Source organism: Rattus norvegicus, chromosome 10 (assembly GCF_021556685.1).
Source record: "Rattus norvegicus strain SHRSP/BbbUtx chromosome 10, alternate assembly SHRSP_T2T, whole genome shotgun sequence".
Classification (NCBI taxonomy): domain Eukaryota; kingdom Metazoa; phylum Chordata; class Mammalia; order Rodentia; family Muridae; genus Rattus; species Rattus norvegicus.
In genome coordinates, this window is record NC_141543.1 from 92,435,377 (window position 1) to 92,462,077 (window position 26,701).

The 26,701-nt window shown below is 45.7% G+C and overlaps 1 protein-coding gene across 5 annotated transcripts in view; it reads right to left on the bottom strand.

Annotated features, from left to right (window-relative positions):
- Ezh1 (enhancer of zeste 1 polycomb repressive complex 2 subunit) overlaps positions 1-26,701 on the bottom strand; it is a 35,926-nt gene that overhangs the window by 2,115 nt on the left and 7,110 nt on the right. For 2 of the 5 annotated variants that reach the window (XM_087572280.1, XM_087572281.1), the window contains exons 2-20: positions 24,139-24,206; positions 22,652-22,772; positions 22,406-22,534; positions 20,714-20,833; positions 19,231-19,351; positions 17,027-17,203; positions 15,782-15,884; positions 15,184-15,347; positions 14,723-14,814; positions 10,350-10,530; positions 9,721-9,917; positions 7,694-7,785; positions 6,778-6,818; positions 6,023-6,148; positions 2,435-2,613; positions 1,811-1,906; positions 1,386-1,467; positions 597-677; positions 94-178 (exon numbers count right to left, since the gene is read on the bottom strand). In XM_087572280.1, coding sequence (XP_087428406.1) covers positions 94-178; positions 597-677; positions 1,386-1,467; positions 1,811-1,906; positions 2,435-2,613; positions 6,023-6,148; positions 6,778-6,818; positions 7,694-7,785; positions 9,721-9,917; positions 10,350-10,530; positions 14,723-14,814; positions 15,184-15,347; positions 15,782-15,884; positions 17,027-17,203; positions 19,231-19,351; positions 20,714-20,833; positions 22,406-22,534; positions 22,652-22,768 — 2,183 coding nt within the window. In that variant the 5' untranslated portion in view covers positions 22,769-22,772; positions 24,139-24,206. 5 annotated transcript variants of the gene reach the window in all.

Genomic DNA, 26,701 nt, shown 5'->3' on the forward strand with positions numbered 1-26,701 from the left:
GACAACTGTAGACCCTCTCCTCCCCCCACTATAGCTGCTGCAAGCCCCAAAACAGTTCCAACAGTCACTCTGCATCCTTCCCAACCACCTCACCTATAATCAAAGAAGAGCTCTTCGCCAGCCTGAATTGCTCTCTTGGCAAAGATCCCAATGCGGTGATCTCCATTCACCATGACCACTGCAGAGAGGAGAGGACAAGCCTAGGCTAGCTTCCAAGCCTTCCTACTTAGTGACAGGGCAAGCCTGCATTCAGAATACTGGGCTGGTTTCTCCAAATTCCCAAGAGGATCAAATGGAAATAGAATGTAGTCAAGAAGGCAGGCACTTATCTCTCTGCTTTTGACTCTGCTATTCCAACAGTGAGTTTGGGGAAATGGTGACCTTTTGAATCATGGTTATAAGAATGCGTTTTTACTGTAGTCAGTGGAAAACGCCAAGTAAGAAAGGAGAGGCCTAAAATGATGGCAGCCAGGCCACCAAGAATCTCCTTGGAAAATGGTTAACACAGCCTTGAAAGTTGAATGACAGCTAAACATCACAGGCTGTGAGGAGTTCACTCAGCCCGCCCGCTCCCTAGGCTCTGAAGACTCACTCACCTTTGGCATAACAGTTGGGGTTCACTGAATGGTTTGCAAAGCGAATTTTGTTTCCTTTCCGGGTAGCATCCACTACAAAATCTACATGACATAAATCAAAGAAAATCATGAGTGTCCCAGGAATCTCTATACTTGGGGAGTGAGGGGGGTGTATACAAGGTCTAGCTCTGTGGCCCAGGATGGCCTAGAACTTACTGTAACCCTCATGCCTTAGCCTCTCCAGTGCTACGATCACATGTATGTACCACTGTGATCAAAACAGGCAAAAATATGCCTGTTTTTGTTTGTTGTTGAAGACAGGATCCCCTGTGTCTCAGGCTGGCCTCACATCTGTGGTAGTTCTCTTGTAGCCTGCAAATGCTGGGATTAGACATGAAAAATGTGCCTAGTTTCAACCCCCCACTTCTTTAGTTCTAGTTTAGATCAGTTAAGTGGTAACAGAAACAATGTAGTCTAATGGGAGTGTGAAGCCCAGAATAGTTAAAGGAGATGGGAAAAGCAGAGCCTGCCTCCTCAGGTGGGGGCATCCCCTGTGGGTCCTCCGTCTGAATTTTAGACCTCCTCCCATCTACTGGTTGGGGTAGCATCTCAAGTGGAAGTGTCCACTGTTCCCACTCCAAGCAGAACTCAGAAATGAAGCATATCCAATGAGGCCTCAGAGCTCAGCTTAGCATTCTGTTAGAAAAATCTGTTGACAGACTCAGTGTGGTTTAAACCTGGATCACAGCAAAGGTTGCTTAGTGTAAAGACTTGCACATGATCACCCTGGTACAGAAGGCCATGCCATACCATTGTTGAGGTTGAAGAGGAAGCTGGACATATATTTATCATAGACCTTCCCTCGTCGATCAGCCTCATCCTGAGAGATGAGCTGGAGGAGCAAACAAGGAAGAAGAGGGTGTCATGCCCGCTCGAGGTATGACACTGTAGGAACCGGGAAGGGGCAGTGCAGGAGAGCAAGACCCTGCTAGCCCCATCCCTACCCAGAGCTGATCAGGGTGAAGGCTAGAGAGAGTCAGACACCAACACTTGACAAACAGTGGTTTGTTTCAGGATTGCAAACAGTTCTGTGGGATTCCCTGTGAGGCCACATGAAAACTGGGCTGAGTTATTTAGAGACTAATTAATTCACAGAAGCCTCAGCCACAGAAAGTCAGAGAGTTTCTTGTCAGTATCTTCCCAGTAAGAACACAGGCTCAACCTGGAACACTCACCTCACCACAGTATTCAGAAATGAATTCGTTCTTCTGCACAGACTCCTTGATGAAGGTGCCCCATCCGGCCACATCGGAAGGGGCCAGCAGCAGGTGCTGGGGGAGAGGGAGGCAAGCCTTAGATGGCAGGCGGGTTGAGTGGGTGTGGGTACTTTATGTGCACGTGTGTGATGGGGGCAGGTGGAAAGAATTACCAACTGTCAGGGGAACCTGAAAACAGAAAAGGTCCAAACCATTTCACGCTTGAGGGGGTAAGAAAAACTGGAAATGGTAAGGAAATAGGATACTTTCTTCCTCTTCCTTGGGGACCTCTGGGGCTGAGTCTGGGCTACACTGTAATGTAGGCAGTAGCACGGGCTACACTGGGCCTGAAGGCAGAGGCTGGAGGTAAAGGGCTCGTCTCCCATGTGTAGAGACCTGGACTTCAATCCAACACCAAAGGGGAACAGAATGGTGCGTACTCCTTTGCTCCGTTTCGTAGAATGGAAAATTAGATTAATTCGACCACTGGCAAAATCTGTCAAGCACTTTTACATACAACCCCTCCGAGGAGCCAAAGGAACAACGACATCTGGGGACATTTCTTCTTTCCCACTATGATCTTGACCCAAGAAAAGACCTCACCTTTTTGAGGCCACGCTGGATGCTGCAGTTTTTGCAAGACACCACCTTACAGTCCCAGTGCTCTGAGGCCCCGCAGGTGAGGCACAAGTCAGGGTCACACTCACGAACGGCCAAGTAGCAAGGACACTGCTTGGTATTGCACTGAGTCTTACAGCGACAACCAGGGAAGCGGTTCTGGCCTGAGTGAGGAGATGGGGTGGTTAGGAAGCCCGCACTGACACAGGTCAGACTCGGGGACAGCAGAGTAGTGAATGTGACACGGCCAACCAAGGACTCGGCACAACAGGCAGAAGGCTCCTTCTCTTGAACATCTGGCTTTCCCCTTAGACAAGGAAGTGTCTCTTTCAGGGCTCAGGACATGGCTCAGTTGGTAAAGTACTCACCATGTAAACAGGAAGAATTGAATTTGATCCACAGAACCCATATACAAAAATCAGGCATGGGAGCACCTTGTGCTTAGAACCCCAGTGCAGGGAGGGTGCACACAGGTGGATTCCAGATAGCCTAGCTAATGAGCAAGCCTTAGCTGCAGTGAGAGATCCCATCTAGAAAAACAAGGTAGGTGGCTCCTCACAAATGACGCCCAAGCCCAAGGTTGACCTTTGGCTACACATGTATGCACATGCGCACATGTGCTTACACAGAAACAAACACACTGTGAACTAATCCCCAACAGACAGGAAGGCAGGTGTAACGACCAAGTGTCACCTGGAGATTTCCTAACAGGGTTCCCCTCTTGTCCTTGTTGACAGAATTTGGAATCAAGGTGGAAAGAACCCTAAAGAAAATGAAATCAGTGCTTTTCACAGTAAACCCTCCTCTTCAACACAAGCATCATCTTCTGAAACGAACGCATCCGCTCTACGCTGTCCCCCTGCCCACAGCCCTCAACAGCTCTAGTTATTATCTACTGTGGCTGAGATCGCTATCTGTTCCTTGTCAGGTGACAAATCACAGCACAGATGCCTGGGCACTGCCCTCTGCAAACCCAGAGGCTGCCATCTACTGCTTGGCCACAAGCAGGAAAAAGAGGAAAGGTATGGTGGGTAAGAAGTGGACAACTTTTCTGCTGACACCACCCACTCTGTCTCCCACCAGATGTGTATGCACCTATGTATGTATTTTTATTTGATTTGGTTGTGGGTATGTGTGCCCACGTATCTATGTGAAACAAATCCACAGAGGCCAGAAGAAAGTAGCAGATTCTATGAGTGGAGTTATAGCTGGTTATGAGGGTGCTGTGAACAGAACCCAGGCTCTCTGCTTTTAACCACTGAACTGTCTCTCTAGCTCCCTCCTACACACGTATTCTTAAATTTAATTATTTGTGTATATCTTATAATTCTGTATATTATTTGTGTATTATTTGAATATGTGCACCTGAGTGCAAAAGCCCTTGGAGGCCAAAAGGTGACAATAGATCCCTCAGAGCTAAAGTTATATTTCCTTCCACTCAGGAGGCAAAGACAGGTAGATCTCTGTGAGTCTGAGGCCATCCAGGACTGCACAATAAGATCCTGTCTCAAAATGAATCAAAATATACCAACAAAATAAACTCCAGCTAATAAGAAAATATTGAAATCAATGTTCTTTATCCTGCTCACGTAATACATGCTGGGGAAAAGAGTTCTAAGAGAACTTCAGCTAGGATGAGCATACAGACAGAGTCTAGCAAGCACAGGTCATAGAGTCAACAGCGAGTCTGCAGTTATTACAGACATAAAGAATCCACACAGGGGCTGGAGAGACGGCTCAGCAGTTAAGAGCACTGACTGTTCTTCCAGAGGACCAGCGTTCAATTCTCAACAATCACAACTATGAGTAACTCCAGGATACAACATCCTCATACAAACATACATGCAGATAAAACACCAATGAACTTTAGAAAATTAAAGAAATAAATAAAAGACTCTGCGTGGGTCCAGCGTGATGGTGCACACCTATCATCCCAGCAGCTGGGAGGTGGGGCCGGAGGAGCAGGAGGTCAAGGTCAGTTCCAGTTCAGAAACGTTTGCTCAAACTGCTAAAAAATTCTATGCATGTACTCTTTTTCTTCTCTTCAACCTTTTCCCTTTAATTACATATTTAGTGGGTGTGCACCCACGTGTGGGGTTAGAGGACAGCACAGGAATCCATTCTTCCCTTTCCTCATGTGGTTCCAGGATCTAAGCAGCCCTCTTTTTTCTTCTCTTCTTTCCCTTCTCCCCACTCTCCTGTTCTCTCTTTTGAGGCAGGGTTTAAGCTGGGTTCAAGGCCTCGTCATTCCCAATGCTGGGGTTGGTTATAGGTAGGTGCTCCTGTATGTACTTGAACAAACCTGGAGGTGGTAGGTGTTGCTAAGATATAGTTTCTTTAGTATCACAGGTTGGCCTTGAACACTGATCCTCCTGCCTCAGACTCCCACAGTGGAGTTCCAGACTTAATTACAGTTACACACTACCACACTCAACCCTCATAACTTTTTTTGTTCACTTTTATTTTTATTTATGTCTATGTGGATGTCAAATGTGCATGGATGTCCAAGGACAGAAGAGAGTGTCAGATCTCCTGGAGCCAGAGTTACAAGTGGTTGTAAACTGCCTGATACGGACGGGTGCTGGGACCAAACTCAGGTCTTCCAGAAGAGCAGAAAATGTCTTTAACCACTGAGCCATCTCTCTAGCCCTACACTCTTAAAAACATCGCCCTAGAGAGGAGACCCTGAATGCGCCTTAGCAAAATCTCCTGCTTATCAGCGCTCCTTGGAAGCAGATGGAGAAGCATCATATCTAGTTCCAGCTTCTAGAGTCCCCACTAAAGGCTTAAAAATGACTTCCACAGTTAGGAAAGGTGGTCATACCTATAATCTCAGCTACCTGTGAGGTAGAGTAAGGAAAATTGCTTGAAAATACAGACCCCGTAGGGAGGAGAAGAAGAAGGCAGGAGATGGGAGGGAGTGAAAAGTCTTTTTGGTGGTGGGGGCGTGTTTTGTGTCGGGGTTTTTCTGTGCAGCCCTGGCTGTCCTGGAACTCAAACTCACTCTGTAGACCAGGCTGGCCTCAAACTTTAGAGAGCCGCCTACCTCTGCCTCTAGAGTGCTGGGGATAAAGATGTGCACCACCACCTAGTGTTTAGGTTTTTTTTTGTTTGTTTTTGTTTTTTGAGACTTTATGAACTCAGGAATTGGGTAGAACAGGGTTTGGAGAGACAGCTCAGCAGCTAGGAACAATGGCTGCTCTTCCAGAGGCCCTGAGATTGATTCCCAGCACCCACATGATGGCTCATGACTGTCTAACTCCAGTTCCAGGAGTTTTTATTCCCTCTTCTGACCTCCTTGGACAACAGGTATGCCCCACAGTGCAGACATACATGCAGGGAAAACACTCATATACATAAAATAATAAAATAAAGTTTTAAAATTAAAAATAAGAAAATAGAACACACCAATCCCCACAACTTGGGGAGCCCACCTTCCTTCCCTGTAGGATGCCTAAAGCCCAGCAAAGGGAAAGGAAAAGTCTACAGGCAGCTAGGGGGCAGGAGAAAAGAGCCTGGGCAGTCCAAGGCCAACCACTTTGGTAGACGATGGTGAAAGCAGGGTGCTCTTACAGTCTGGGCTGCACTGGCAGAACTTTTCACAAAAGTTCTGGGTCATGATGCAGGGGCATGTGCTGTCACAGGGACGGTCCGGGTGGTCACAGGGTTGGTAGTTATACACTTGTGTAGAATTGTTGTCTAAAAGAGAGAATAGAGCAGGACATTGTTGCGACCAGGCTACCTTGATGGCCTATCCCCCAAATGTTCCAATGCCCCAAGTTTGAAGCCGGCGTGTCCCAACCGTGACCCTGGACACACTCAGCACCTGATAATGTGGCTGACCCCGTGCATAAACAACAGAGTATCTGCTTTGTGGGCAGGGTGTAGAGATGGCCCGAGATAAGAAGGCAGCTACTTTAAACATGAAAAGAGGCCTAGAACTGGCAAACAGCACACTAGGAAACTCAAGAGACCACAGGCTTAAAGTTTATCTTCTGAGACGGCATCCTGGCTGTAGTCATTGGCTCAGCCCTAGAGATGCTGCAAAGAAATCTGCAATCTGTAGAAGCAGCCAGGGCCAACAGGAGAGCTACAGGGTGCAGCAGGGTGATAACCACAGGGTGAGGCCTTAATCTGAACTCACACACACACACACACACACACACTCTCTCTCTCTCTCTCTCTCTCTGTGTGTGTGTGTGTGTGTGTGTGTGTGTGTGTGTGTGTGTTCCTGTGAGCAAGAGCCTAAGATGGAGCCCATGACCTTGCACACGCTAACCGTGCACTCCACTTTGATCTGTCCCCCACCTTTCTTCAACTGAACTCACCTTTCTTCAGCTGAATTTTCCTGCAGTGCGCAGCCCACAACCTAGGGGAAAAAGAAAGACAGGGCTGAGCGTGCAGGCAAATGACAGCATGCCCTGCTCTGAGGGGCAGCTTAACAACTGTAAGGTACCCTTTCTGAGTTCTTTAACAGGAGGCTCCTCCTCCCAAAACGAAAACCCAGACAAAGCAAAAGTCGTGTAACTGTTGACTCATACTACCGCTTCCCCCTGTCCCCACTTCTTCCCTTGCCAGGCAGAACTCTAAGGTGGTGGGTGAGACTTTCAGTGAAGATGCTGACAGAGAAGAGCAGAAGGGACTTCCTTTGTAGTAGAGCTAGAACCACCTCCTTTATTTGTCTGGTAATACATTAGGGAACCTGGCCATCAAAGACAGCATCTCACCATGTAGTTCTGGTTGGCCTGACACTATGTAGATCAGGCTAGCCTTGAACAAACAAACAGAGACCATCTGCCTCTGAGGTCTGGGATTAAAAGTATATGACCATGCAAAGCTATTACTTTTTTTTTTTTTTTCAACTTCCAGCCAATAAACAGCACTGTGTATCTCTGAAAAACAACACTACAGTTAAAGAAAGGGAACAAACTCTACAGAGTGGGGAAGATGGTCAGCACCCAAGAAAGGGAAAATAATCTTAGTGAGTGCAGAGCCAAAGGCCAGCCATATCGGACTGGCTAGACAGCAGGCTCAGAGCCCTCAGGGTGGGCACGGGGAAGGGCTGGCCCCAGTCACAGGTCCTGAAGGAGTTATGAAGACACCGGCTCTCATCTGAGTGTCCCAATGAGATGGGCTGCCTCTGCCCAGTGCACTGAGTGGCCAAGGGGGAGGCAAGGGTGATCCCAAGGAGGTCAGAGCAGAGATAACACGAGGAGCCTTAAGAGTCCTTTGTGTAACCCTTGCCTGTGTTTTCTTTTCTTCTTCTGTGAAGGGTTCATGAGCTCATCTGTTGGCAGCTTCAGGATAAGTGATTCTTTGACTGCAAACTGAAAGACCTGGAAGAGAAATGAATAGGACCAGTCACATCTCTGGGATGGAGACCAGGCAGGTGACTGGGCAGGTGCTGGGCTTGTTAAGAATCTGGAATTTGCAAGCAGCTAACAGGGCACCTTTTTAATAGAGACAGACGGGATATGGCTGGGATGGAGGTCACTGGCACTGAAGGTTTAGTTAGACCCGGGAGGCAGAACTCCCAAGCCGGTACTGCTGTCTACCATCTCTGGCTTTTATCTACCACTTCTCAAGCCACAGTGAGCTGCCTGAGTAGCTCTGTGTTTTTAGAAAGAAAACTGCAGTTGCTGAGGGAGGCCTGATGGGAAGGGTGTCACTGGGCTAAGCACTAGCTCCCTCTGTCGGTAGAAAGGTACTAGGGTCTTGGCTGTCTATCAGGGCAGCATTTAAGGAAACCCGGCTCCTCTTCCAGGGTCCTCTTCCTTTACAGCACTCATTTCTAGTGTCTCCTCCCTCATTTTCTTTATTCCCCTCTTGGCTACAGAAACATCTGATGTCCTGCAAAGACTATAAATAGTATCAGGAAAAGACTTGCTTGTTTATGGTTTTCAAGACTGGGTTTTCTGTGTAGCCCTGGCTGTCCTAGAACTAGCTCTTTAGACCAGGTTGGCCTGGAACTCAGAGAGCTGCCTGCCTCTGCCTCTCAAGTGCTGGAATTAAAGGTGTGCACCACCATGCCCAGCTGTCTTTTTAAAAACACACATAATCTACAGACTTTTAGGTTAAGGAACCTGTGCTGTGGGCTGGCAATACAATGGCTGAGCAGGAAGAAGCACTTGCCGGGTAACTCTGATGACCTGAGTTTCGTCCACAGATCCTATGGCTTAAGGAAAGGACTGATCCCAAGAGTCGTTCTCTGCCCTCCACAGAAATGCTATGGCAACGCACACTTACACACTTACATACCACATGCAGACATAGTAATAAACATAATAAAATTTAAAAAAGAATCTGGGTTGCAAGGAAACAGATCTGGGCTCTGAAATGAAAGTGCAAATCCCTTCCTCTCATAATTCTCCTTAGCAATCCCATGAAGGAGCGTGAAGCAGGCGCCCAAGGCCTTCAGAAGCGCCTGGCTTAGTAATGCCATGGATGTGCTCCTAGGAAGAAACCATGCAGGCCTGCAGAAGTCAGGGAGCTGTGGGGTTAGGGTGTCAGCGTTGGGCTCCCTTCTTGCTGGACAAACTGGCCCAGGCACCTGATTCTCATCTCTGTTCTGCCCTCCTTTCTCCTGCCATTTCTTCTGAAGAATTTTACTACATTTCATTTATTCATTGCGTATGCATGTGTATGTTTGTGTAGGTGTGTGTGTATCATAGTAAGTGTGAAGGCTGGAGAACAACTTTGAATAGATGGTTCTCTCCTAACGAGTGGGTTCTGGGGATTGAACTTGGGTCATAAAGCACCTTTAGTCTGCAGTCTTTTCTTGCCTCTGGATCATCAGTGCACAAGGTGCTATCAAACTGCATTTTCAGGTATGGTATGAGCAAGAAGGCTAAGGTCTGCACCCAGGTATTGGAGTGGCAATTAGAAAGCCAAGTGACAGGAAACTTTGAATACAGCATGTGAAGGGCTGGGCATGGCAGCACACACAACTGTAATGCCAGCATCTGGGAGGCAAAGCAGGTGCATCTCTGGGAGTTCAATGTTAACTTATATGTTAACCTATAGCCTACATAGTGAGCTCCGTTCTAGGCCAACCAGAGCTATCTCAAAGAAAAAAATTTCTCTCTCTCTCCCTCTCTCTCTGTCTCTCAACACATGCACACATGCATACGCACACATGCACACGTGCACGCGCGCACCCTGATCTAGAAGTTCGCAAGACAATTCCTGTCTGGACCCAGCCTGCTAAGGTGGTGGAGGCGGTGAGCAATGAGGAGGGAACCCACTTTCATCCTGTTGCTCTCAGAAAGTACCTGTTTGCATGTCTTTGTCCCCAGAAGCCTGGCTATTGAGCAGAAGTTGTTGAAGTAGGTGCCATGGAAGACTCGGAAAAGAGATTCTTCAGCTCCAGTCCATTCCACGGGCTCTGAGGGAGCTTCCACAACACAGAGCTGAGGTGGGGCTGGACTAGCTTTCTGTTTCGTGGGGGTCTGACAGCGAGAGTTAGCCTCTGAACAAGGGAGAAAACACACATGTGTGGAATGCAGCTTGTTGGCAGCCTTATGTCAGAAGTGCATCGTTCTGATTTGAAAAGAACATTTAGGAATGGTAATGTTAGCTGTACATGGGCACCTTCCTGTAATCCAGTCAGCAGGATCAGGACAAGTTTGTCTGTGTGTGTGTGTGTGTGTGTGTGTGTGTGTGTGTGTGTGTGTGTGTGTGTGTGTGGTATCTGTGTGTGTGTGTGTGTGTGTGTGTGTGTCTGTGTGTGTGTGTGTGTGTGTGGTGTGTGGTATCTCTATGTGTGTGTGTGTATGTCTGTGTCTGTGTCTATGTGTGTGTACCTCACTTTCATTGCTTACAGATAAACTGGTAGAAAAGATGAATAGTTTTTAAAAGTTATAAATATTAAGAGATTAGGAGCTGGGCATTTTCTGTTTACCTGAAGAACTGGAGGCCCAGTCATTGCCAGTGTCTCTGTCACTGTCTCCTTCTTTAGTCTCGGCCATAGCAGAGGCGGATGTATTGGAACAGGAAGCACTGACCACTGGGTGCCTTCGGCGGCGGCGCCCAGAGCACTTGGACCGAGGGTTATGCAGCATGGCGTACTCCTTTGCTCCTTCCTGTGGTGAACACATTTCAGGATAGAAACAGGAATAGGCACAGTCTCCAAGTTGATGCCACCATCATAAAACTGTGCACAATGATACTTTGTTTTTATCTGTACCACGGAAGTGTGACCATATTATAACAGTGGTTAAACATTCCCCAAACATGGAAACATTCCTTTTCACAGAAAAGGTGTCCTAAAATCTTTAAAGATATAATCTATACATCGTGAGCTTTGAGGAGCATCTGAAATTCTTCCCGTGTTAGCCATCTGGGATTTGAGAACATCCCCTGTGTATGAACCGAGGGTCAGAGGGGATGGAGCCTGCTTTGGAGACTGTAGCTCCATGTTACAGAGTGGATAAAGAGTCAGGGCTCCTTTCCCTAGGCCACTCTCTTCACAGATGACCACAAAGCTTCCATTTCAGCTAACACATGTGTGATCTTTGAATTACAACATAATCTACCACTGTTTAACTTAGAAGCTTCTCCCTAAATCTGCATAAGACTCAGAAGAATGCAGAAACTATAACTTAGCTCGGCCATAACTGCCTCCCACAGACTTCTACCTGTTTCTCAGGAATAGTATATTGTGTTTTGAAATTAATTGGCTCTGATAGCACACATGCTCTCCACTCTGAATACACAGCACTGGCTTCCTAAATTCCGTGTACTTTCTTCCTCTTTTTTGTTTTGTTTGTTTGTTTGTTTGTTTGTTTGTTTGAGACAGGGTTTCTCTGTGCAGCTTTGGCTGTCCCAGAACTTGCTCTGTAATCAGGCTGACCTCAAACTCAAGAGATCCTCATTCCTCTGCCTCCTGGGTGCTGGGAGCTGCACCCAGTCTTTCTTCCTCTTTTTTTTCAGTGCTGGGAAATGAATGCAAGATGTTGTACACGTAGACAATTGCTCTCCCACTGAGATATATCCAAGCCCTATAAATATTAGCCCAAAATACTGTGTTACCATAAATAAAACCCGATCACAGAGCTTGCTTCTGAGAATCCTGGGGTCAGAGAACAAGGCCAGTGATGCTCTGAGAAAACAACTAAGTCTAGAACACAGGTCATCCCACAACACTGAACCTGCACGAGGAAGACATGAGGGCTGGATGCCAGCACTCGGGAGACAGAGGCAGGCAGATTTCTGGGAGTTTGAGGCCAGTATGGTTTTCAGAATGAGTTCCCAGACAGCAAGGCAAATAAAGTGAGACCTTGTCTCAAAACAAACAAACGAACACAAAAAGAAGAAATGAATGATGGAATTGTCTGATGTAAAAATAGTAAAGTATCTTATGTGAAATATGGTCTCTGCCTAGATAATGTGTAGTCAAGGATGCGGCTCCCGGGAAGGGATGTGTCTAGCAAGCATGCCACCTTGGCTCTAATCCCTGCACCAAAGTCTTCACAAACATCTGGATAAAGATGGGAAAATATTTCAAGTCCAGGAAGGCTTCTTTTGATTTCTTTGGGCATTAAAAATGTTATTTAAGAGCTGATGCAGACAAGTGCTGGTACACACCTATAATCCCAGCATTTGAGAGGCTGAACCAGGATCTTGAGCCTGAACTATATTTCAGACTAGTCTAAAACCAAAAAGTTCTTATTAAAAAGTTGGTAAGCCGAGAATAGCTCAGTGTTCGAGCACTTGCCTAGCATACATGTGGCTGTAAATTCAATTCTCAGCACTGTAAAAAGAAAAAAAAAAAAACCTAAAGAAACTATAAACACTGGTTTCTCTTCAGTCTTTTGCCTTCTTCTGAAGCTTTTTATAAGAACTGAGTCCTAGGTTACCATTCCAAAGGCTTGCTTTGGCAGGGCCAAACATCTTGTTATGATTAAAGACACTGTCTGTAAAGAAAAACAAAAATAGGGGGAAGATAGCCCAGCACATTAGACAGGTCACACAAATGTATGTGTGTGGCTCTCAAGTTGAACAAACACACGCACAAGGTTTCAGAGTGGTGACTCTAAGAAGAGTGATGACCTTTTGAGTTAATGAAGTGCTAAATGTTAACATTATGTTGGGAGAAAGGCCTGGAATAATTTTAAAAGGACGAGTTATAGATCAGGACCTGAATCTGAACAACACTGCGAGCACTGACTTATCTGTTACCCTGCTGAAGATGGTCCAGAAGGCACATGGCTGTGCACTGTAGTTTTTTTTTTTGGGGGGGGGGTTCTTTTTTTTCGGAGCTGGGGACCGAACCCAGGGCCTTGCGCTTCCTAGGTAAGCGCTCTACCACTGAGCTAAATCCCCAGCCCCGTGCACTGTAGTTTTAACCAATGGCAGAAACTGTGTGAAGCAGCCGATCCTTCGCCTGAGCACAGCCTGTTACATAGAGAACTGAGCAATGCCCTCCTGTGGGGGTTGTTCTGGCTAAGTACTTTCCCCCACCCCTTTCAAAAGTACCTCCCCTTCCCCTGCCTAGCATCTGAGGTCTAAAAACAAGTGACATCTTAAGCAGTAAATAATCTACGCACAGGCTGACAGACCCCGAGAGCAGCTGATGGCCTTCAGATATGTATAGAATTCTGCATTATCCTTCAGTTTGTGCATCGCCTCACGCAAACCACACAGATTACTGAGGTTTAACAGCAGTATGTCTGGGCAGATGACTCAGTGGGTAAAAGTGCAGCTGACCTGAGTCTGATTACCAGGACTCACACAGAGGGAGAAAACTAACTCCCGAAAGTTGTCTTCCGACCTCTATACATACACTATTGACACGCCTCACCCAAAGCTCAAAATAAATGATTAAAATATGTCTGCCCACAGAACTACAGAAACTAGCCTCAGAAGATCAAGATCTACTGATATGTGCTAGACGGCGATGAAAGGACACATGCCCCAGATGACCAAGATCTCACCCCGCACACACAGCCCTCCAGCAAAGCATCACATAGCTCCCCACGTCAAAGCCTTCCGTCCCCAAGTCCTCCATCCTTTCTCCCATTTAGCGCTGAGGAGCCAGAATGAATGAAGGGCTGGCAGCCGAGTCAATGGCGGCCCCTTAGCAGTTGCCCTGGGGAGTCCCTGTTACTTCCCTTTCTCTTTGCCCCCACAGTTGTCACCTTCCTTTGCCCAATTCTAAATCCTAATGAGAAGTTCACCCAAATGATCAAGATATTAAATGCTGGGGTTGGGGATTTAGCTCAGTGGTAGGGCGCTTGCCTAGCAAGCACAAGGCCCTGGGTTCAGTCCCCAGCTCCGGAAAAAAGAAAAGGAAAAAAAAAAAAGATATTAAATGCTAACTAGTCTTTCTTTCCACATACAGCATGCACGGTACCAGATAACGAGAACACAGGAACTCCTTACTGTTTACAACAGTGCATCAGCTCAGAGACCATGTGGCTACTCTGAAGGTTAGAAATGACCTATCTGCCTACGTAACTAACTGTATGGATTTACAAAGGAGGCTGGGGACCACTGGGCCAGTCAGAGAACTTTCAAAACACTCCCTGAACGACCAGATCCTCGTCAGCCAACTGCCATCCTGCCTACTCCTCTGTTCCTCCCTGGAAGCCCTTTGAGTTCCTTCGTTCTCTGAGACGTTTTTTCCAGGTTTTTCAAGACAGGGGTTTCTCTGTGTATCCATGGCTGTCTTGGAACTCACTCCATAGACCAGGCTGGCCTCGAACTCAAAGATCCATATGCCTGTCTCCTGAGTACTAAAGGCAGAGCCATCACGCCCATCAAGATGGAATCTTAAGGTACCCCACCACCACATCCTCAGGATGCCAGCCAGCTGTTGAGTAAACACGATCTTCCCACCAACTCTCTCTTATCTTCCAAGCATTGGTTTTGTGGAGAAAACAGCATATACACCATACACACACACACACACACACACACACACACACACACACACACACACACACTTTGCTCTATTATTTTTTTCTTTGATGGTGCTGGGGGCCAAGCCCAAGTACTCTAGCACCAACACACAGGTACAGACCTCTTTGCTCTAAATTGAACAACAGTCTCAAACTGAAGTTTAAAAAGCAGAAAATCCTTTACTAATGTTCATCAAATCTTACCCCATCAGCCCAAAAGAAAGACTAAATCCATTCTATCATGTCTGGACTGCCTCTGCAGTGCTGTGGGCTGACTCACTTAGCATGTGTTCCCAGACAAAGAAAGTTCAAGGACCATTTCCTGCTCAACCTTAAGCAGAGCTAACCAAGCCAGGACAGCTTATGGACTTACCAGCCAAAGGAAGCAGTCTGCACCACATGGTTCTGGCTCAATCTTGATTTCTCTGTTCTTCCTTTTGTACACATTAGGGGTGGCGTGGAAAGCTAGAAAACAAAAGGCTGTAGTGTTTCCAAGGCTCTACCCCAACTAAGAGGAAGCAGGGAAACCGAGTCAGGGAGCTATGGCAGGTGTTAACTCCATATGAAGGTGACCCAAAGGGTACAGAAAATTTAGTTCTCATAACTATACAATCCTTTCAAAGACGGGAGGCACCAAGGGACAAGCCCAGTGTTTAATTAAGTTGAACCTATCATGCAAACCATATCAGTGTCACCCAGCAAATCAAGGCAGACCTGGCCTTTTGTGAAGCCCTTGCCAGAGCAGGAACTGGGAACTCCACAGAGTAAATACACAGGAGGAATTGGGCTGGGGTGGGAGGAGAGAAGCACTTCACACAGAGCAGCCCCACTCACGGTGAAGGAAGCAGTCGTATTTAAAACAGCGCCGACAGAACAGGGTGTGGAAAGAGTGCAGAGACTGCTCCCGCTGCACTGACTTAGCATTGGGGCCATCGATGTTGGGTGTGCACTGAGGGGGAAGTGCATTGGGGTCCGACATCTCTGTCAGCTCTCGATACCTGTAAGAAAAGAGAGAACTCCTCTTTAGGAAACTCCCCACTGTAACCAGGGGAACTGCCATAAAGGGTTGGCGTGCCAAGGGAGGATGGGTGGTTTTTATAGGCCTGGTGGGTGGGACGATAAGCAGCTAAGCGGACATGCCATCGGAACTGTGCAGGGCTGTATCAGAGTAAGGAGAAGGTGGCTGGGTAAGTTCAGTGCTGGTAGAATTATCCAGAAGGACAGAGCAAGTTTTCTGCCCATTCAGCCTCAAAAGCAGCACAGAGAATGAACCCTCATATGACAAGGGACATTCAGAGGTAACCAGACAAGAAAGTCAGAAGTGCAAGCAAACCATGGCACACAACAGGGCTTTTTATTAAGCAAAAGACGGGCTTGGCTAAGAATCTGTTCACGAGCCTGGGTGTAGCCTGAGAGGAACAGCTTTCCCTACCTCTCCTTCATGTCGTCAGGGACACCATTCTCGGGGAACATGGAAGCAATGGCGCTGAAGATCATGTCATTTGGAAACTGTTTCTTGGAGCTCTTTTTGTTGCCTGAATGGGAAATGACAGTGAACTCGTGAGTGTAGGCAAGGCTGTCTGGATTTTCCCCCTTGGGTGCAGCAGAGTGATTAGAGCTGCTGTGCTCATCCAAACCTCAACTATATTGACAACAAAGTCTGTAGTCCTGATAGAATCAAGAGAAGGGTCTCTCGGAGGTGAAGACGGACAGACCCACCATGACACTGTGCTGAGGAGCGGGACTGACACTGGGACTCTTTCACAGGAAGAGAGACATGTCTCTGGATATACAATTAAAGAACAGTGCAGGGGCTGGGGATTTAGCTCAGTGGTAGAGCGCTTACCTAGGAAGCGCAAGGCCCTGGGTTCGGTCCCCAGCTCCGAAAAAAAAAAAAAAAAGAACAGTGCAAATCCGTAATCTGACAACTCCTTCTGTCCCCAGTCTTATGTGCATGGGCATGTATGCAGATGTGTATTTGTGTATGTGGGCACACATGTGGGCATGCATGCCAGCAAATGTGAGGTCCTGAGGCAGATTTCTAGAATCATCTTCCTCCACTCCTCTTCCACCTTATCCTTTGGCCCAAGATTTGCCAACATGAATATTCTGGCTAGCCATCTTGTCTTGGGGATGCCCTTTTGGCCCTTAGAAGGCCAGAAGTACAGACAGGTTTCCCCATTCTGCATTTCCATGGCTCCTGGGTATCTGGAGACCTCATGCTTGCATAGCAAACTTCACAGCCAAGTAATACTGAGTTAAATACTAATGACTTGGAAAATATTTATAAAATTAATAAGATAAAAGTTTATATCATGCACCCATACGATCTCAATTTAGTATCATGATGATTTATTTATGTACAATTTAAAATCTACAAGAAATAATCAGATTATTCCTATGTAGCAAGATTGAAGTATAATCTTATTTTCTCCTTTATATCTTCCCAGATTTTCCAAACACACTAGAATTAGAAATAGCAGTGATTATTCTAGAAGTTGTTCTTTTTTTCAGCTAGTTCAGTCAGCTGAAGCTATCAGTTAATGACCAGTTTTTTCTTTTAAATAGACCAATGAGAAGCATGAATATTTTTTAGCGAATAATACACTTCTCAAGTTTTCCCTTCTTTCCTGTCCCTGTCAACTTCAAAATAGTCTGTGGGAGTGGGGCTATGCACCTTCAATAGCATGGCGTTTCCGCTTTCTTGTCACTGGCAGGTCCTCTTTGCTGTCATCCTGCTTTCCATCGGAGGTGTCATTGTGCCCTTCCTCCTCCTCATCCGAGTACTGATTGAGGGCATCTACCAACTCCAGAAACACAGCATCGCTGATCAGCACAGACCCAGGGATCATCTCTGGAACACAAGGAGGAGAAAAGTGAGCAGTGGTGGCCTCATCTTTATAGGTAGGGTTCCCCCTCCTACCCACTTAAGACAGGGTCTTGGGGCTGGAGAGATAGCCCAGTGGTTAAGAGCCCTGCCTGCTGTTCCAGAAGACCCTTGTTCAATTCCCAGCACCCACGTAACAGCTTACAACTATCTTTAACTCCAGTTCGAGGGGACTCAATACCTTTACCTAGACATACAAATAGGCAAAACACTGGGACATTTAAAAAGACTGTCTTATCAGGTGTGGTAGTGCACACCTCTAATCCGAGCACTTGGAAAGCAGAGGCAAGTGGATCTCTGAGTTTGTGGCTAGTCTATATAGTGAGTTCTAAGACAGTCAAAGCTATAAAGGGAGACCAGTCTCAAATTTCTGTGGTCACTGTTAGCACTGGACTTGCTGTTCAAAATCTCAACAGCAAGCCTAGCACAAACTTTGTGGCACAAACTTTAATCCCAGTCTTCGAAAGACAGGGCTCTACAGGTCTACAGCCTGGTCTGCAAAGCGAGCTCCAAGACAGCCAGGGCTGTTAAACAGACAAACTCTCCGATCATCAAACAGTAACAACAAATGCATGCCAACAACTACAAGCGAGGCAGAAAAATAACAGTCAAGTGAAAAATCGCTTGGCTTTGTGCTACCTCTCAATAGTGACTTCTCTTAATCAAGACACTTTTTTTCAAAAATCATAGTCCATTTGGTTATACAACTTGAAATAATGTCTTTGAACACTAGAGGGTGCTGTGGGTGCACTTTTGAATGTTAACTGTCCGGAGCAGGCAGGGCTATTGGCTGGCGTCTGCATGGGGAGTCAGGCCCTCTTCTTTCTCCCCACTGAACTCAGGGCTGTGGGCAGGCTAGGCATGCGCTCTCACTGAGCTATATCCCAAGTCTCACTAGATTGCCTAGTCTGGCATTGAACTTCCTCTGCAGCCTTAATCAAACTTTGAATTTGCAACTCCCCTGCCATAGCCTCCTGAGTTCTTGGGACTACAAGGGTGCACTGCCATGCCCAGGTCCCCTTTCTACTTTTTTTTTTGTTTGTTTGTTTTTTTAAATTCTTCAAAATAGGATTTCTCTGTGTCACCCTGGCTGTCCACAAATTCAGAGATCCTCCTGCCTCTGCCACCACATCCAACACCTCCTCCTACTTTTTATTCACTAACAACCTTTTCTAGAATTAAAACTAGGACCTGGCAAGATGATGACGGCTGGCTGGGTAAAAGCACTCGCTGTCAAACCTGGTGACCTGAGTTCAATCCTTTGCATCCGCACGGTGGAAGGAGAGAATTAACTCTTTGATTTCCATACCCACACTGTGGCAAGTGTGGACTGCATCCCCCAAATAAATGTTTTTTGGTTTTGTTTTAAATTACAAGGGGCTAGAGAAACCATTCAGAGGTTAAGAGGACCAACCCAATGGACCTAGTCCCAGCACCCACATGGCTGCTCACAACCTTCAGGAACTTGAGGTCCAAAGAGATCCACTGCCCTCTTTTGGCCTCCTTGGACACTGCAGACACATGGTACACAGACATTTGTACAGGCAAAACAACAATACACATAAAATAAACAAACAAAAACTCAAAAGAATTAAAAAAAAAAATAACAACTAAGTTCAAATGTTTTGCTTTGATAAAATAAGGATATTTAAGCCAGTTTCTGAGAATCCAGAGGAAACCTGGACTAAAGTACTATGACAGAGATGATATGCCCAATGCTCTTCTCAGAGAAAGAGAAATGAAAATCAAGATGGCCTCTGATGTATTTATGGAAAATGTCAAAGATTAAATTCACCTGTTCAACAAACACCGTCCTAGCCACCGATTGCTAGGCAGTTCTTGTTGTGGCCCCGCTTCTTTTGTAATATAGAATTCTAATCCTAAGTCCTGTCATCACACTGGAATACTCTTTAGCATGCGCCCACAGGGACGGGACAGAACAATGGCAGCAGTGTGCGGGCAAAGCCCTCCTGCAGTGAGCCCAGGACCACTACCTTCTTCACCATGGACTTTGCCGTCATAGTTGTTGATCAGCTCCTCGATGAAAGTTTCGTCTTCCTCCTTCACCTCATCACCCATGTAGGGAATATTGCACAAAACCGTCTCATCCTCCACCTGCAAAACGATGGATTCATCCCATGAACCGCCCTGTCTCCCTCCCTCCTATCCAATGGAACATCTGCTGCTGGTCTTTCTTTGGCCTGAGTCTCTGACATGCCTTTTAAGGATCAGCCATTTTGTTTGGCAACAAAACCTTAAATGAAGGGGGCAGCACTACTCTTAGGGGGAAAAAACAAGTTTAGTCAAATATCAACCACTAACTGTTTACCTTGACATTAGCACTGGTATGTCCCAGCCTAAAATTTGACTACAGGTACCATAAAAACAGAAACATCCACTTCCCCATAATGAAGAAGCATGGTTATAACTCGTATCAACACAGGTCATAGACGTTTTAGGGCAATAAATAATACTAAAGGAGAAAGGTGTTCAGCAGAGAACACAGACATACACCAAGGCTAAGCAAATGCTCTATCACTAAGCTACACTCCAGTGCCAACCTAGTCATTCTTCAATCCCCGGGGATCAAGTAAAACCACCTGACAGTTTTACTCTGAGAGATGACTCCCTCCTGCAGACCCTGTCTTAGTCTAATCAGGAGCACTGCTCTCAGTGGGCAGATGATGAGTGACAGGATTAGAGGAGAGAGGACCAGATCCTGGCAGGCGTCAGGATAAAGGACTACACGAAGGCACTGTTACCCACAGCCACCTCTGTTCTCTCCGCCACTGTCAGAGTACCTTGCCATTAGAGGATTCCGAGAGACTTGCTCCATCAGCAGAGATGGCAAACTGCTTAAGCCTAAAGGGTCTGACTCAGCCACATTTAACTGTGAGTAATATTATAAAGTTGGGTCAAGGTAATAAGAAAATTGGGAGTCTTGTCCTATCTCGTTAATTAAAAAAACAAAAAAACCCAGCCATCAGAAGTGTATTTTAGAGAGCACCAAAATCTAACAGGATAGTGCAATCTGCAGTGAGAGAGAGAGAGAGAGAGAGAGTGAGAGAGAGAGAGAGTGTGTGTGTGTGTGTGTGTGTGTGTGTGAGAGAGAGAGAGAGACAGAGACAGAGAGACAGAGACTGTGTGTGTGTGTTGGGGAGGTGGGTGGAGGACACATATATGTAGAGGTCAAAGGAAAACTTGCAAAAGTCGGTTCTTTACTCCTACAACATGGATTCTGGAGACAGAACTCAGGTTGCCGGGCAGATTGGTAGCAGGTGCCTCTATCTGCTGAGCCTCTCTGCTGCTTAAAATATATTTATCATTTCAGAGCGAGTGAGTTACAATAACCTTGCACTCTCTAGGTCCAAGTTTTGTGGCATGCCCTGACAGTCTTTACTCTAAAAGACCTTCACACAGATCAGCATAAAATGACAACACAGTTTTAAACAATGTGTCAGCGTTTTCAACACATACCATGAAGTTCTGCTGGAGAGGGGACCAGGAATACATGATTGGAACCAATGCAACTGTGTTCAGAGACCTCATCAACATATCCTGGCTGTCAAAACCTGGGAAAATGCTCTCTATGGTACACTGAAAGGAAAGCAGTGATTCACAGTGAGTAAGCACAGAACTCAAGAGAGGATCAGCTGTAAGTCACCTACCACGGCATCACTCCCACAACACCGACACTCAGGAGGCTGAGGCAGGATAACCTCGGTGTCTGAGGCCAGGCTACCCTACGGTGAATTCAGGCCAGGCTAGGCCACAGAGCAAAATGAATGACAACAAAACTATAAGAAACACTCTACAGTTTCCTTCCAAAAAGATGCTGATATTTTTCTAACCTTTTTTCCCCCATTGAGGGCCAAGATTACAGATGTGTGTCATCGTGCCAGTTTAATGCAGAGAGAGCTTAGGATCAAACCCAGGGTTTCATGTACGCTAAGCAAACACTCTACCTCTGAGCCACACCCCATCCCCATATTCTTTGAAATCTTCTTAGATTAATTTTAAATTATGTATGTATGTGTGTGTCTATGTACGAATGCAAATGAGTGTGAGTGCCCACAGAGGCTAGAAACATCAAATGCCTGGAGTTAAAGGTGCTGGGAGTCACCAAAGTGGGTTCTGGGACCCGAACTCAGGTCCTCTGCACAAGCAGTAGTCTCCAAATTCTTCTAAGCTATTAAGTTGGGCAAGTGTTAATGGCAGCTCCTACAGGGAACCGCTAACCTGAACAGCTGTGGAAAGCAGGGACTGTCACTAACTCACATCTGTGTCTCTACAGAGTTTGAGGTAACACTTGCCATACCCTACAGATGTTTGCATCTGCCAGAGTATGGATCTCCTAGAGGATCTCAGAATCCTGGGACTTGAGATCAGAAATACTTTCTAACAGATCTCGACTTTGGATACAGCTACAGAGGTAATGGAGACTGCACATGGGGAAGCAAAGTGGTGGACAAATTAATTATATCCTGTTTTGGGAATGTTCACTGGTCTTAAAACACTATCAGATTTTAGAATTAAAAAAAAAATTTACCAGGCCATTAAGATGACGCGTTAGGTAAAAATGCTGGCCACCAATCGATGGCCTGAGTTCAACTGCTGGGAGCACCTGTGCATGCACGCATGTGGGAACACACACACAATTTGAGCAAAATAAAGACAAGCAACCAAAAATTAAAAGTATTACCTCTTGAAAGCAAGAGTGCTTTTCTTCCCTTTTAAACACAGGCTCTACAGTAGCCAGGATAACCTGATTTATTACGTAGCCAAGCTCAACCTCAAACTCCTTACTCTTCCTGCCTCCACCTCTTGAATTGGGCTTTAAAGGCACGTGCCACCATACCCAGCGAGAGTGTGCTTTTAAACTTACGATTCAATTTAACAGTAAACAAACATTCATTTACAGTAAGGCAGTCGCTCTGATCGGCACACTTCTGCCCATTACCTAGAGAATTTGTCTCCTAGTATCTACGTTTATCAAGCACAAAATAGGACGCTGTGGACAAAAGAATCAGTAAATGTTTTGTTTTTCTATGAAAAGTCACAACCATATTCATTAACAGAGGACGGATAGGCAAGATGGTTAATTTTCAAGCTAGATTTATAACTTCATGTCTAAGGAGAAAGGAGGGCTAGCTCAACCCCCGAAAGTACCTTTTTCAGAAAAGGGTGCCCACTCACAGGCTTCATTGGCTGAACAGGCTGGACGCGAAGTTTCTTCCACTCTTCATTGAGGAGTTGGGTTTTTTCTTGAACTTTTGCAAAATTTGCCACATACAGAGCCTAGCAAAGGCAAGGCAAAGACTGTCAAGAGTTTAATTCGGGTCACAAAGGAAAAGCCCCTAAGTGCACAGCGGACAGACACAGAGACACAGCCTTGCTCTTGGGAGCCGTCTTTACCTTTGCCCCCATATTTGCCTGAAGCCGTTTGAGCTGCCGCAGCCGCATGTATTCAGATTTCACCTTTCTTTTCCAGTATGTGATGCATTTGGAAGTTGGGGGACTTGCTATATCCATTTTCCTGGACTCAGAAAGACAGACATGACAAACACCACTTGATTACCTGGGAAGGAAGACTTCCTTGAATTTAAATGACTGTGGTACATCAGAACGCCCAAGTAATGAATTTAAAATTTCCACTGAAAACAGGTCTTGCGGGAGTAATTTCTGGTCTGAACTGTGAAAACCTACAATGTGTGTCAGCCTTTAGTGCCTTGCATTACACTTAGAACCGCAGCAGCATGGTGCAGCTCAAAGTGCAGAGATCACGGTGGACATGTGTGGCTCTAGATTCTAGCCCCGGCACTGCAACAACCAACGAAAACATTGTAGAACTTTATAGAGAAAATACCCATGTCTAATCTCATCACTCGGGAGACAGAGGCAAGAAGGCCAGGAGGTCAAGGCCAGTCTGCTCCATATAACCAGTTCCAGGCAACCCTGAGCTACAGAGCAAAAGTGTCTCAAACAACAAAACAGGATGAACTTCAATGGCAGAGGACTGGCCTGGCATGAGCCAGGGCCCTGAGTTCAATCCCCAGGCAATCCCTGTCCTCATAGCTATTAAAGACTTGATTTTTTTTTTTTGGATCCATTGATGACTGTTCACTAAATTCAAATTTACTTTTGTTACTTTTAATTACAAGTATGTGTGTATCTGTGGATGTGCACGTGCATGAGCTAAGTTTTTCAGTGTTCATTCAAACCTCACTGAAGTCACAAGCAGTTGTAAACAGCCCAATGAGAATGTTGCAGCTCAACCTAGTCCCCCTGAAGAGCTGCAAGTACAACTCACTACTGCAAGGCCAGTTTCGGAGCATCCGACACCCTCTTCCTGCCTCCTCGGGCCCTCTGTGCACATGGTGAACAGACAGTTATGCAGGCAAAACACCCATATTCATAAATAAAAATATACATCTTTTAAAAAGGAGAGGGGGGGGTTGGGGATTTAGCTCAGTGGTAGAGCGCTTACCTAGGAAGCGCAAGGCCCTGGGTTCGGTCCCCAGCTCCGAAAAAAAAAGAACCAAAAAAATAAATAAATAAATAAAAAGGAGAGAGGGGTTTTTAATGATTCATTCATTTCTTCTGTGTACTGTGGTGGGGTCATGTGAGGGTTCTGAGCCCCTGGTACTGGGGTTACAGACATTTGGGATTAGTTATGTAGGGACTGAACTGAGTCCTCTGGAGGAGCAGCGCTATCTGCTGAGCCATCCCTCCAGCCCCAAGAGAAGGGGGATGCATGTACCAAGTCCAAGCTGATACTCAGGCTCTCACCTGCACATCAGCTGCAGCCCCACAGACACTGACCACGCTGCAGCTTTCCTTTGGGGGTGGGGTTGAATTACATTTGGAAATTTAGAGAATTTAGTGTGATATGCTCTACTTACCTCACGGAATGCAGCAGGAAATGTTGGACTTTATACTGTACCTCTGTTCTTCAGAAGAATGGCGAGACCTAAGGGTAAAAAGAAGTGTTCAGCTTTTCTTTCTTTTCTTTTCTTTTTTTTTTTTTTTTTTGGTTCTTTTTTTCGGAGCTGGGGACCGAACCCAGGGCCTTGCGCTTCCTAGGCAAGCGCTCTACCACTGAGCTAAATCCCCAACCCCGTGTTCAGCTTTTCATGAGAATGAATACATGGGTTTATGAATCAGTCCAGCATATTCAGATACTGAGTCTCGGAGCAGGATACTTCTCCAGAACCAGAAAACTTCAGGGTCTCTGCTGCCATTTTGTATATTAAGTCAGTCTCAAAGATGCTTGACACTATTTAGAAAGTTGCTTTCAAAATTCTATCCTTCTAGGGCTAGAGAGTTAGCTCAGAGGTAAAGAGCACTTGCTGCTCTTGCAGAGGACCTCCACGGGCACCACATACACTCAGACACATATGTGGTGTAAATATACATGTATAGGCAAAACCAACATATACATAATATAATAAATATTTTCTTAATTAAGAAAAAAAAGCAACACTTTCAATCAAGTGCATTCCCGCAATCACCAAGCTTTTTTCCTTATCCAATTGCTTTTTTAAAAAATATTATTTTATTTTAATGTATGAGTACACTATAGCCATCCCCACATACCAGAAGAGGGCATCAGAACCCATCACAGGTGGTTGTGAGCCACTATGTGGTTGCTGGGAATTGAACTCAGGACCCATGGAAGAGCACAGTCACTGAGCCATCTCTCCAGCCCCTCCTTACCCAATTTCTAGGCTTAACCAGTGGATAGACTTAAAACATTAAATATATGTACAAATCAATAAAATCTAGTTTTATTCTATTTATTCTAGCAAGTAACTACCTTGCTAGACCTATTTCTTTTAATCACAGTTATTTTCATTTTATGTGTATGAGTGTTTTGCCTACAAATATGCATATGCGTCGTGTGTGTGTGTGTGTGTGTGTTGCCCGCAGAAACCAGAGGAGGGTATCAGACCCCGTGTGACTGCAGTTCCAGATGACTGTGAGCCACCACGTGGGTGCTGGGAATCCAAACTAGGTTATCTGAAAGAGCAGCCAGTGCTCCTCTGTGCTCTCTCTCCAGCCCTGAGAACTACTTCTGCTCAAACTTCCCTCAAACAGTTTACGTTTCAAAAATCATTTCAAGGAGCCATAAATAAAGCTAAAATTCCAAACAGAAACAAGAGGTTTCAGACTGTGTATGTGTGAGTGTGCCTTTTTGATACTGAATCTTATATAATCTACATTGGCCTTGAACTCTTGATTTTTCTGCATTAGTCTCAAAAGTGCTGGGATTTTAGGTCTCCACCACACATCCAGCTTTGTGAAGGAAGACTAACGTTAAAGGTCAACCTTGTTACTCAGAGCTCACCCTGGACATGGTCTCAAAAAATCATTTAAAAAAATGCTATTAAAGGTATGTATCAAAATATGTAGTTATTAACAGCTGTTCTAACATTGTGTGTATATCTGAAAAATTTTTTTCTTTTCTTTTTTTCGGAGCTGGGGACCAAACCCAGGGCCTTGCGCTTGCTAGGCAAGTGCTCTACCACTGAGCCAAATCCCCAACCCCATATCTGAAATTTTAACTTTAAAATATTTTTTAAAGAGTTGCTTATTGGGGGCTGGAGAGATGGCTCAGTGGTTAAGAGCACTGACTGCTCTTCCAGAGGTCCTGAGTTCAAATCCCAGCAATCACATGGTGGCTCACAACCATCTGTAATGAGATCTGATGCCCTCTTGTGTGTCTGAAGACAGCAACAGTGTACTCATATACATAAAATAAATAAATAAATCTTTAAGAGTTGCTTATTTATATGAGTACACTGTCACTGTCTTCAGGCACACCAGAAGAGGGCATCAGATCCCATTACAGATGGTTGTGAGCCACCATGTGGTTGCTGGGATTTGAACTCAGGACCTCTGGGAGGAAGTGCAGTCAGTGTTTTTAACCTCTGAGCCATCTCTCCGGCCCTTTAAGACACTTTTATCTATTTAATTTTAAATTGGGGTGAGGGTGGGGCTGTACATGTGCATGTGATGCCCACAGTGACTGGGAAGAGGCACACAGATCCCCTGGAACTGGAGTTATAGGTGTCTGTGAGCCTGGCTTAGGTACAGGAGACTGAATCCGGTCCTCCAAAAGGGCTGCAATTGCCTCTTAAGGATTTCTTTTCTTTATGTGTCTGTGAACATATATTTCACAGGTGTACAGGTCTCTGTAGAGACAAGGAAGAGAGCTGTGAATTCCTTGTGCTGGATTAAAGGTGACTGTAAGAAACCCAATGTGAATGCTGGGAACCAAACTCATCCTCTGGAAGAGCAGCAAGCATCTCTCCAGTCCCAGGCAAAATTTAAAGTCAATAAATTTTTTTTTTCGGAGCTGGGGACTGAACCCAGGGCCTTATGCTTGCTAGGCAAACGCTCTACCACTGAGCTAAATCCTCAACCCCAATAAATTTTTATTTACTGATTTTACATGTTGTGGGT